This window comes from Anoplophora glabripennis, unplaced genomic scaffold (genome assembly GCF_000390285.2).
Source record: "Anoplophora glabripennis isolate ALB-LARVAE unplaced genomic scaffold, Agla_2.0 scaffold877, whole genome shotgun sequence".
Classification (NCBI taxonomy): domain Eukaryota; kingdom Metazoa; phylum Arthropoda; class Insecta; order Coleoptera; family Cerambycidae; genus Anoplophora; species Anoplophora glabripennis.
In genome coordinates this window covers 110,573-123,834 of record NW_019416987.1, presented here as the reverse complement: position 1 = coordinate 123,834, position 13,262 = coordinate 110,573, and the positions used below count along the sequence as shown (strand labels likewise).

Below are 13,262 nucleotides of genomic sequence, written 5' to 3'. Positions count from 1 at the left end.
AAGCAAAAGTTGACTTGGCTGTTTTTTGTGTTATAAGGCTCCAAAGTAATGAAACTAATGAAACAGAGTCGCAGCACTAGTAGTTTAGTTAAAGGGACATTATTTTATGTGTTTTATTAATTTTGTCATTAAAAATATCAAATAAATAAAAGAAACTGATCCTTATATCATCAAGGTTTAACATGGGTATCAACAGAATTATATTCAAGAAACATCAGGGGACACATGGGTACTCGCAAAATTAGCCTGTAATAATTTATCAGGGCATTCTATGAGTAAAAATTAAAAAAAAAGTTTATATAGATTTCGATATAGATATCCTAAGTGGTCCATAACCTCTTAAGGTGCCCCCTGGAAGAAGTTTTTTGCAAATATCTCCGAAATCGTTGAATCTAATACAAAAATATTTAAAGTTTTGTATGTGTACTAAATTGGTGAGGGGTTTATAAAAAAGAAGTTTGCTCTGGCATTTTAAAATCAGAAAATTAGAAAGGTTAAGACAGTTTTATAGAAAAAGCTAAATAAGCTACACCATTTGAGAGTAAAACTAATTTGAAAATTATTTCACATTCTATACAAGTGTCTGTTTTAAAATGTAAATATAAATTGACAATAGGTAATTGATGAAAAACAGAAGTGCCGATTATTTATGAACTTCTGTGAAAATTTATTGAATTTAAACATAAAAGTATTATAGAAAATAAGTTATGGTGTTAGTGCCACTATACGTAACGGAAATAAAATTATAACAAAAATTAAAAAAAAAACAAGATACAAAATCACTTTTTAAAATTTTTCTTCTGAAATAAAGTTTTTCTAGTAGTTTCTTTTAAATTCTAGTCTATTGAGGAGATGATAATAAGTTGCATAAAATTTTTTAATATTTTCTATATTCTTTTTACAAATATTGTATATAGATTTTGAACTAAATGTACAACTTTAATTATATAGGCTTGCCTGTTTATTTATTCAGAATGTATCCGGTCTGTTGAACATAATAATCCTATTAATGGTTATTTATCTAGCAGTACTTCTACTCGAATTGATTGCATTGATTGAAATCAATTCACTCGATGTTTATATCACTTATTTATATCACCTGTTTCTTAAACCAATTGTAAAATATACTGCAGGCAATATTAATTTAGTTGGTAAATACTTTGAAGGTCATTTTCTCGCTCATGTGACAGAAGAAGAACTAATATATGGTTGGTATACGACTCGCTTCACACGCAATTAGAATGATGTCATCATCGAAAATGTTCAATAATTATACTGATAATTGATTAAGTCAATAATAATAAATTACCAAATTTTATATTACCATCTTTACTTTAAACATTGGTATTCCTCAAAATAATAGAAGTATCACTAAATTTTGCTGGCTCTTTTATTCTCACAAAAATTTAAGCCAAGAAAATCCAGATTTACGGTTTTTAAGTTAAGCCATCAATATTTTATATAATTTTTATCACTAAACAGTACTGATACAGTACCTTTGCCTTCAATATTGAAAATAGTGAATAATATTTTAGTCTCTCTAAGGGGCACTTAAAAAAATTACATACACATAAAAAATGTCTGTAATATCAAGTGCTGATAAATAACTGGAGTTGCCTAAAACACCCACTCTGAGTAAATGTAAATCAAAACTTGTATTAATTTTAATAACTTTTGAAAAATTATTTCAGACCATTAATCCTGAACTGTCTGCTAAGTAATGATATAGTGAATACATCCCTATAGGTGATATATTTAAATTTTAACTATATCACCCAAAAACTTGTTTATTAGGAGCCTCAAATTAATATTGCGCATAAGGCTTCCAAAAATACCAATGCAACCTTATATGTACCTATGTAGGTACATGTACCATTGTTTTGTACACCGTGTCCACCTAGTGCGCGTAAGTCCAATATCCAGGTTAATAAAAGATATAACTTAATTTTTTTTCTACAGAGTTGCCTATTTTCCCGAGCTGCACAAAATGAAAACATATTTGCACATACAGGGTGTTCAGTTTTTCCTTAGCAGGTACCAATTTAATTTTTTTAAATGGAAACCTATTTTTTTATGGCATTATCGAATTCTACGTGAAAAATTAACGGGACTTATCAAAACGTATCAAAAGTTGACCTGCTATATACAGGGGGCAAAAAAATCGTGCCAAACCTGATAATTTAAAATTTGAAAAATCTCGACTTTTTCTAATAGAACAGCCTGTGTTTTACGATTTCATTAGATGCCTTTCTGTAGACCCTACAATTTTTTAATAGCTTTCCCTATACCTAAGTTGCGTAGTTTTTGCAAAAAACTCATTTTTATGTAAAATACCTACCGGATTTGCGCCCGTTCCTTTGTCGGGAAAAATATTCTAAGGGTATTTATATTAAGTCAGCTTGCAACTATGAGTATTCTTTTTTCAAAATTCTATTCATCCAAATTTTTTAATCTCCAATTTCACTAATAACTTTCCTAACTACGGTAACAGTGCTTGATTTTCAATATGAGACGGATGAAACTTCTTCAATATTTTATTTGTCAAGCTTTTGAAAACTCCAAGGTTACCACTAATTTCCTGGCACTAATATTTGGATTTTCAACAGCAGACGCCACAACTTTAAACTAAATATTATCGTTGTTACTTTTATCTCTCCTGCTAGTTTTCTAATAATTCGCATGCGCTGTTCATTCAAACCTTTCCTTCATATTTTCAAAACAGTGGGAATCTCTGTAAATGTGGATTATTTGCTTTGTAGAAACGTGCTGCTAGCAAACATTTCCCATATTTTGCTAATTCTTAATCACTTATAGCGATTTTATGTTTTTTTTATTTTATTTACAAATAAATGGTAACTTTCCATAAAGACTTATTTATTAAACTCAAATATCTAAATTTTTCAGTTATTAATATTTATTTTAAATAGTGTAACTAGACAACTAATAAATTTAATAAAAATAAATACCCTTACAATATTTTTCCCGACAAAGGAACGGGCGGAAATCCGGCATTTTACATAAAAATGTTTTTTTTTGCAAAAACTACACAACTTAAGTATAGAGAAAGAATTATATGTATAGAAAAGATCCATTTTTATTTTTGATAGATACCTAAAGGTTCTTATGATCGAAAGACGGCGGCAAGACGCAAGGGTTTGTTCTCTGTAACTGGCGCCTCCGCCAAAAATTAAGATTACTTTAAAGGTCTATTAGAATTTCATAAACATAAATACTGCAGTATTTTTAAAAAGGTTTTTTTTTGTAACATTATATTATTAATGCTAATAGGCAATGATGTACGTTCTTAAAGCAAAGTGTACAAAAACAGCTTTTTAAGACATGCTTTATTTACTTCTGATAGAATAATTCGTTACTGTTTGATTTTGTTGAAAGCGTGCACATATAAACAAGCATACGTAAAAACGTATTTATGTTTTTTATAGCCCGAGAACCAAGTCATTTTAAATATTCTGAATTTTTAAATCTGTACTGTACTCAAAAAAGATAAGTATAAAAAATTGTAAATGTTCACCAACTTCATTATAATATTTAATTTTAAAGCTTTTGGTATTTAGTTCTTGTTACTGTATTGTATTATTTGTCACTAAAAAAACCTAAATTTTAAACTACATAATAATGTCCGTCTAGACTTCCGAGCGGCATCGCTGACTTCTTCAGAAAAAATCCAAAAATTTAGTTTTAAAAGTGTGTATGTATCTTACGTTTGATAAATATTATTTTGTTTAGTAATGATAAAAGAAACTAACAGCAACTCAATAGATAGCTACCTTTAAAGGCAAATATGATCTTAAATTTGTCGAACATTTAATATTTTGGTGGCCAAAAACTTTTTTACTCTCAAACAATTTAAGAAAACTACGAGAAGTCCGCATCTGCTTATCCCTTGATGAACCATTACCTTGACATTTACTATTTTTGGAAAAGTAAAAAGGTTTTTAGTGACAAATAAAGTAATACAATTAAAAGTAGTAAATATCTAGTTAATTCTTTAAGACTAAATATGATCTGGTGAACATTTACTATATTTGTAAAAAGAATGAATTGTATTGTATGCATGTTCCAAAAATTAGCATACGTAAATTACGATTTTTTGAAAGGCCGGGATAACTAATGCATCTAAATGCAACCTTGGTAGTAAACAAACTGGTAGCATACCGTTACTTACGTCATACCTTCAAGTCAACAACCTTAGAGAAATCGTTCGAAAGAAGGACACCTTTTCTCTTAATACATCTGAATTAAAATCTTGTAAATTAATTAAGTGTAATAAAAAATGGCCAAATATTGTTTGCTAAACGAACAAACCTTTTAAAAATGGACTCGTTCGAATAAACTTTCTCTTTCTACTTTTCTCCCCCTATCTTTTTAAAATTTAGATATTATTATTAGTTTGTTTAGTATAAATTAGCTTTGTCCGTCATAATTTTAATTCGAGGATGATATTTGGGCAATACTGCGTGATATTTACCTTCGTTGCCTTTTATACAGGTTGTCCCATATAAAACTTTCCACCTGAACATTTCGTTTAAAATGAAGATTTGAAAAAAATTCAAAAACACGTCGATTTTTAATTTGATTTACATCATTACCTATTTTGCAGTTGCCACCCCTTCGTAGATCGAGGTATCAACTTTGAAATTTCAAATGGGACTACAGGGTGTGTGATACATCGTTTGAAAGCTCTTTGACTTTGAATCCGTAAAAAAAATTAAAAAATCATTATGAGTTTTCAAGAAAAAAACATTGAAATTAAATTTTTGGAATTTTGTATTTATACATTTAAAATTGTTTATAATAGATGCACAAATTGTGCACCAAGTTGTTCTCGGAAGACTGTCTACGAAACATCTCCTTACATTTACAAAAACCTCTGGAGTTAAATTCCGACATTCTTTTACAATATGTTGTCTTAAATCTTCAAGATTTTCGGGTTGACTTGCAAAAACCATTGATTTGAGATGTACCCAGAGAAAAAAGTCATTTGGACTCAAATCGGGGGACCGAACTGGCTATTCTATAGCCCCACGCCTACCTATCCATCGTCCTGGAAAATTCTGATCCAAATAAGCCGGAACTCGTCGCTCAAAACGGGGTGGAGCTCTGTCTTGTTGGAACGTCACAAGATTTTCATCCAGCTGATCATCATTCTCCAGAATTTCTGTGATCATTGGATCAATATGATCTTCCAACAAACGAAAATAACTGGCTCCAGTCAAAGTATTATCTAAAAAGATGGGCCAACTATGTGATTACCCAATATTCCTGCCCAGACATTCAGATTTTCTGGATACTGAGTGTGCGATTCCCTAACACAATGAGGGTTTTCACCCGACCAATAATGCATATTCACTGTACCTACCATTGAGAAAAAAGGTACACTCATCACTGAAGCAAATATTGTAAAGTATATTTTGATTTTCTGTAATTCTGTTAGACATGATATCACAAAATTCTATTCATCAATCCGGATCATTCTCGTTCAAATAATGCACAATATGGGTTTTGTACGGATGCCATTTACAAGTATATTTTGCAAAATCCGATGAACGTTCGACTTAGGGATCCCTGTAGTACGCTCTAACGATCGCACAGGTTGGTGTGGATTCATTATCAGTTCGCTCAAAATTCCTACTTCCATTAATTCGTTAGGAGGATTGGTTGTCTTAAGATTTGGTACGGATCCAGTTTCTCGAAATTTCTTAACAGTCTGGCTCACGTAGGTATGACTTGTCTTTCTCTAGCACATTCATTTTCTATAAAGCAAAATTAGTTGAACTCTTTCAGCTAACGAATAAACCATAATGAAAATTGATAAATATAAAAGTTACATTTTGACTGTAAGCCGAATATGAGATTTGATACCATTGAAAATGGTTTCAACAATAACACATTTCCGAAAAAATGATATCAAATAAAAAGGGAAAATGGAATGGAATGCAATGAAATTAATAAAAAATTGATAAGAACTTCGACCTTCTTTACGTTTCGTTTATTATTGTTTTTCTCATCTGAAGTAGAAACTTTTTTGCTGTTTAATAATTAATGTTTTGATGTATGAAAATCTTTCCAGTGGTTAACACATGCTATAAATTAAAATAAAACAATTTTAAATGTAAAAATACAAAATTCTAAAAAATTTATTCCAATGTTTTTTTCTTGAAAATGAATGACGATTTTTTAATTTTTTTTTACGGATTCAAAGTCAGTAACAAAAGAGCTATCAAACGATGTATAACGCCCTGTAGTACCATTTGAAGTTTCAAAGTTGATTGTTATTCCAGGGAACATTCATGCTGTGTCTGAACTGATATTGCAAGATCGTCATGTGACTTATCGTGAGATTGAGGCATCCTTGGGCATTAGTGGTACTAGCCATACATTCAAAATTGCACGAACATTTGGCCGCCAAAAAATTGTTTGCGTTGGATCTTCCATAATTTGACAAACGCTCAAAAAGGGCTTGTCTCCATTGGTCGAAAGAAATACTCAAATAATATGATCGCGGTGCAAAACCTATCTATGACATCATAATAGACGATGGATCATGGATCTATGCGTATGAACTGGAAAGTAAACAGTAGATCTTTCAAGATGAGCTAAATCCAACCAAAGTTGTACGCGTACGAAGCAAATGGTCTATTTTTCCGAGAAAAACAGGATATGTGGTAACTGTACCATTTCTGCAACGCCGGACGGTCAATTCTGAATGGTACACAACCATTTGTTTGCTGGAAGTCTTCGGAAAAATAAGGGAAACCAACCACCGAAGATGCATCATTTTCCATTAGGACAATGCGAGCTCTCACACATTTGCTCAAACTAGAAACTTTTTGAGAACTGAGAAAATCGAATTGATGATTCATCCTCCGTACAGCCCTGATTTGGCACCCAATGACTTTTTTATTCCCGCACAACAAAAATAAATGACAAGGTCAAAATGTTTCGATGCCTGAAGAAGTTTTTGATGCGTCCAAAACGCATGCTTTGGAAGTATCGCAATCGGAATGGAAAAAGTGCTTCGAAAATTGGTTCAAGCGCGTATAAAAGTGTAATGAGAATGTAATGGAGAATAATTTGAAAAATGTATGCGACGATAAATTTCTTTTTTTGTTCTCTATTCACGAAATATAAAAGGCAACAACCCTCTTTTAATTTTTGTACAAAAATGATCTAATTTTTATGGAAGATAGGTGCTATTTATCCAGAAACTGTATCCGTGTGATCTCGAATAATACGTCAGAGTAAGGCGTAAAAACTTGTAAATAAAGCGACATGTTAACTGATTTACACATTCACTGTCCTGTAACAAATATAAAGCTGACATATTATTTTGCGGTGGCTTATATCCTATGCCTTGTACGAGCGTGTGGTTTGTTATCTGAATATTTTATTTCGTTTTCCACGTATTACATTAAAGATAAAGGAAATTGAAAAAATGCAGACTGGGTATAATTCCAACAAATATTTAGTGCTATTTTTAAAGAATACAGAAGAAAACCAAAGGGGCTTTTAAACTAATGACGGGTGATTTTGGGAAATGCTATTTAAAATAAATTAAGCTGGACCTAAGTAATCCGTAAATCAATAACTATTTTAACAAATAAACAACCTTTATGAAATAATAATGTAAGGGTTATGTAAGTGCGTATATTTGAATTGTGATGTCACTTTACAAAGGTAAACATACATACATAAAATAGAAAGAAATAGAGGGTGTCCCGTTTACACTAACAATGTCAAAATTGGTGAACAAATAAATATCAATTACATCTTAAAAATTTTATTCCTAATAGCAGTTGCGTAGATACAGGTAGTTTGAGGGCTATAATTGAAGGAAAAATATGTTAAAAGAGAAACATTTCTTAAACATCCTAAGGGCTTTGCAAACCCCAAAGGATGATACAAAAAACAGGTGTACTAGTTGAAAATCGATTTTTCGAGGAAACGAAGATGAAGACATTTGTGCAGCACGCAAAGACACATAACATATAAAAAAATTAAGCCAATTTAACAGAAACCACTTTTCCATAAGGATTGTGCGGGGTCCTTTATTGGAACATACTTTGCCAGATCTATTAGATGCGTTCTTGAATATTAGAAGAGAGTTATGGTACATGCATGACCACATTATACGCGACAGATCTTTAATAATAATCAGCTTGCTGAGCAATAGATTTGATGTGGGTAAGATGCAGCTCTAAATTATTGGCCTGTCAGGTCACCCACCTGAATCTCTCAGATTTTTATTTTTGAAGATTCATGAATGGGTAAGTTTATTCTACTTTAGTACACAAAATGTACTCTAGTCTATTTTGAAAACAGTTCGTTATCATCGGTAACCCATCAGTTTATCTATATAGGTTGCACTAATTTACCTAAGGAAATTAGTTAATTTGTCTAATTGAATAATTAAATAGTTCACTTTAATAAAAAATATATTAACGAATTTGACGTCTAACGATTATCCCCAAAATAAAAATTGATCTGCTCCTACAAGTTTTTATAAATTCATGCTGATACAAAGTTGTATGGACTATTATATTTTAATTTAATGACTATAATAATCAGGTTTAGAACAAATCTTCATCGTCGTCATTATATTTGTAGCAAAAAACCTTGAAATTACTAATATAAATAAGGCAGATATTCTTATATCGTTTTCTTATTAAAGGCAAAGTAGCACTTGTGTAAATAATTGCGGCAGCATTTTTGTAAACAATGAATAACCACAGCATAAAAGTAAAGAAATGAGTACTTTGTCTACAATGTCTTCAAGGTATTTGTTGTTAACTGTTAAAAATAAACATTTGCCTTCACGAGACAAACTGGTTAATAAGTATGTAATTTTAAAAGCAGTTTGAGTTTGCAAATTATCGTTAATAATATACAATTCACTATTCTACAGATAATAGGCCAGGAAAAAGAGCTGGGAAATGACCATTTTGCGACTTTTTGTTTCGGCAAGCTGAATTTATCACTATAGATGCTAAATATTATGTACAATAACATATTAGTTTCTGCAGTCATAAAAATGGGGGGAAAATTGTTTTCAGGCTGGTTAATTGTATAATTTTTAAGTGAATTCACTTTTTTCGCTTATAATTTTTTTCCGTTCATTTCTACGAGAAAACAGTAAAGTACTTTTTTTTCGTCTTCGAAAGACCTACAAAACTAGCTCTCAGCGTCAAAAAATATTGATTAGATCAAAAGTTCTAAACAGAAGAAGTTTATTTATGACTTTTGAATTAAACATTTATAAACTGCGTTATTATTACCGGAACGTTTTGGTATCGCATCCTCTCATTCCTTATCACTGTATAATAACTCACACGAAACCTGGAATCGGTAAGTTGAATAGTTTACAAGTTATGGCCTTATAAACAAATTAACTAATTATTATTAGTCTGGACGATCCCGAGTATCTTCCACAATCGCACTGATTTTTTCGTGGTAGATTTCATAATAATACATTGAAATCTATCATTTTCTTTTATTTCAAATTTGCAACCTGTAATTTATTTTTTATTTTTTAGCCTTAGTTGCAAATTGAAATATACGACGCACGCGCATGATGATGTTACATATTCGGAAAGCTTATGAAAAGAGCTTTAGGTAAAAAAAAATCGTTGAAAAACAACGGAGTTACAGACTGTCAAAGTGACGGCCTATTGTTAAACAAATTATGTTGGTAGCGGCAAAAAGAAATACTGTCAAACCGGCAACCCGAGTACTTTCCCAGATAAAAATATTTTATTTGTGGAAGTATGTTAAGTGCATAAGAAATGTTATCAAAAGTCAGTGGGTCGCTTGATTTTTCGGCGAGCCGTGGCGCGGCGGAAGGGTGGGGGAAGCGAACGACAGCGAGTCCGAAGAAAATTACAATAATATTCATAGTCCTGCCGTCAAAAAAGCGAAATTTGCTTGAAAATAATATATTTGACAGTCTGTAACTCCGTTGTTTTTCAACGAATCTTGATGATTTTTGTTTAATTTAAAGCTCTTTTCGTAAGCTTTCCGAATATATAATAATATACAGGGTGTTAAAAAAGAGTGTAAAATATTTAAGGAGGTATGAACCAAAATAAGCAGAAAAGTCTCAATAAACATGGGTCCGCAAAGTAACGGTTGCGCAGATATGGAATGTTTTATGTTTTTTAGCCCCTTTTTTATGTTGCAAAAACGTTGTGTATTTTCTTATAATAGTTGGTTGATGTTTAGTGAAATAAACAGTACGTATTTGACAGTTGTTCTCAGTGCACAAGTTTTCTTTCGCTATGGCTGGTTACTCTAACACAGAATTAACAGACATGCATTTCATGTATGGTCGTGCTAATGGGAACGCCACCGAAGCGCGACGTCTTTATGTTGACGCTTATCCAAATCGCCAGATTCCTTCACAACGCATGTTTGGAAGAATTCACCAAAGATTGCGTGATACCGGTTCCTTGAGCAAACAGTGCCATTTATCCGGAAGACCAAGGTCGGTATCCACTCCTAGAGCAGAAGAAGAAATTCTAGCACTGGTAGAGCAGAATCCAGGTACGAGTGTGCGGAGAATATCAGCCGAGGTAGGAATTAGTGGTCCTCTTGTTTGGAGAATCCTTCACGAGCAACTGCTTTATCCATACCATGTGCAACGAGTACAGGCCTTAAATCCAATAAATGATCATCAAGCACGTTTGGTTTTTTGCCGCTGGTTTCTACGTCATGATGCTGAAGACCCTCGTTTTCTTGCAAACATTCTTTTTACTGATGAGGCCGGGTTCACAAGAAATGGAGTGTTTAATTTTCACAATACGCATATTTGGGCCGACGAAAATCCTCATGCTCTAATAGAATCTGGACATCAGGCACGTTTTTCATTAAACATTTGGATGGGTATTGTAGGTGACAGGTTTCTAGGTCCTGTTGTTTTACCAAACCGATTAACAGGCGCTGCTTACCTCAACTTTCTGCAGAACACACTGTATGAGTTTTTGGAAGACATTCCTTTGAATCAGAGGCAACAAATGTGGTTCCAGCATGATGGTGCTCCAGCTCATTTTTCCATGGCCGTTAGAGAGCATTTACACCAAACTTTTCCACATAGATGGGTAGGAAGGGCCGGACCTGTTTTATGGCCTCCAAGATCGCCTGATCTGAACCCTCTAGATTTCTTTGTTTGGGGATATTTGAAGACATTAGTGTATGGTACTCCTGTAAATAGCCTGGAAGAGCTGCAGCTACGGATTAATCAAAAGTGTCAAGAAATCCAAACCAATGAGGGTGTTTCGAAAGAGTTCGAATATCGTTGAGACAAAGATGTCGTGCCTGCTTGGAAATGGACGGAGGTCACTTTGAACATCTTCTGTAACTTTGTTTTTTGCTTGTTAAAAGCTTTCTTTGTCGGTTTATTCCTAATAAAATAAAATGTTTGAAAAACGAATAGTGGTCCATATCTACGCAACCGTTACTTTGCGGACCCATATTTATTAAGACTTTTCTGCTTATTTTGGTTCATACTATTACCTCCTGAAATATTTTACACTCTTTTTTAACACCCTGTATAACTATATCACGCGCGTGCGTCGTGTATTTCATTTTGCAACTAAAAAATAAAAAAACTTTCCTGATTGCAAATTTGAAATTTAAAAAATAATGATAGATTTCAATGTATTATTATGAAATCTATCATGAAAAAAATCAGTGCGATTGTGGAAGATGCTCGGGATCGTCCACACTAACAATTAGTTAATTTGTTTATAATGCCATAACTTGTAAACTATTCAACTTACCGATTCCAGGTTTCGTGTGAGTTATTAGACTGTGATAAGGAATGAGAGGATGCGATGCCAAAACGTTCTGGTAATAATAACGCAGTTTATAAATATAAACTTCTTCTATTTATAACTTTTGGTCTAATCAATATTTTTTTACGCTCGAGGGCTAGTTTTGTAGGTCTTTAGAAGACGAAAAAAAGTACTTTACTGTTTTCTCGTGGAATTGAAGGCAAAAAAGTTATGAGCGAAAAACGTGAATTTACGTAAAAATTATACAATTAACCAGCCTGCAAACAATCTTCCCCCTATTTTTCTGACTGTGGAAACTAATATGTTATTATACATAATATTTAGCATCTATAGTGATAAATTCAGCTTGCCGAAACAAAAAGTAGCATCCAACTCTATATTTCCTGACTAATGATTATACCTTTTCCAATTCCAGTCAAAGTTTGTTGAGCGTCGTTATTCCCTACTATGTTCCTATCATTATCGGTATTGTTTTTATTTTGCGAAGAGCTATCTTTCTCAAACGAATAATTGTCTATTCCCTCAGATGTGTGAAACACGTTTGATTTAACTGTAACTTTATTCTCACATTTCTGTAAATTATTCACACAGTCAGCTGAAATGGCACTGTTGGGGTACACTATCTGTTTTATAGTCACAGGGCCCTGGTATACAGTTTTATTCCCGATGTGTACGTCTGTTGAGTTCACTACCGAAACACTTTCAATCGTCGGTAGGCCGGCCTCACTTGACACAACAAGTGCGTCTTCGATTTCATCGTCACTATCACTATCCCTACAGGATGAGGTACTGACGTTGTCCACCTGGTATTCGTGTACATCGGTGCTTTGGGAACTGTGACTAGTGGGACTGGAAGGCAGCGACAAGGTCGTCTCCTTCATTACTGACCCGGAATTAGTTTAGTGCACATCAACTGTGCGACATCGACACGAACCCATGGACATTTCGCACTCAACTGGGTTTGTTTTCAGTGTGGAGATAAAGTCGAGGTGCCGTGGTTTCACTCTGTGCTTGTCAGTGGCGTAGACGTAATTGGTGTGGCGCTGTGGCGACAATTCCGTGGCGAGAGTTCCTTGGTCTATCTGCAACAAGTAGAAAGTTTGGTTACTAATAAAAAGAAGTGTATTTAGTACAGAGAAATATACAGAGCGATTTATTAGAATGGGAAAGCTTCGCAAAAGGTAGACTAGGCACTAGTTTACAACCTGCAAAATTTATGTCTCCCTAGTATTGTTAAAAGTGTCTACATGTGTTTTTAAATGAAGTAGCAAAAATGGTACCAGTGAATGTAGATTAGGGTTTCTGATCGAGACTTCTCGAAGCGAGAATTCCCGGGAAATCTGGCCTTACTCGAGACGAGAAAAAAGTGTCGAGAAATCGAGAAATTTAAAAATCACGCGCATCTTATGTTCTTGATTGGAGTTCGTTTCGTTCATGCGTTCAATACGTTTC

General features: G+C 33.1%; 1 protein-coding gene across 1 annotated transcript in view; it reads right to left on the bottom strand.

The window, feature by feature from the left end:
- Positions 1–12,819, bottom strand: part of LOC108914275 (peptidoglycan-recognition protein LC-like) — a 30,718-nt gene extending 17,899 nt beyond the window's left edge. The window contains exon 1 of the mRNA XM_018720051.2: positions 12,211–12,819. Coding sequence (XP_018575567.1) covers positions 12,211–12,691 — 481 coding nt within the window. The 5' untranslated portion in view covers positions 12,692–12,819. The remainder of the gene's footprint in view (positions 1–12,210) is intronic.
- Between the last annotated feature and the right edge of the window lie 443 nt (positions 12,820–13,262).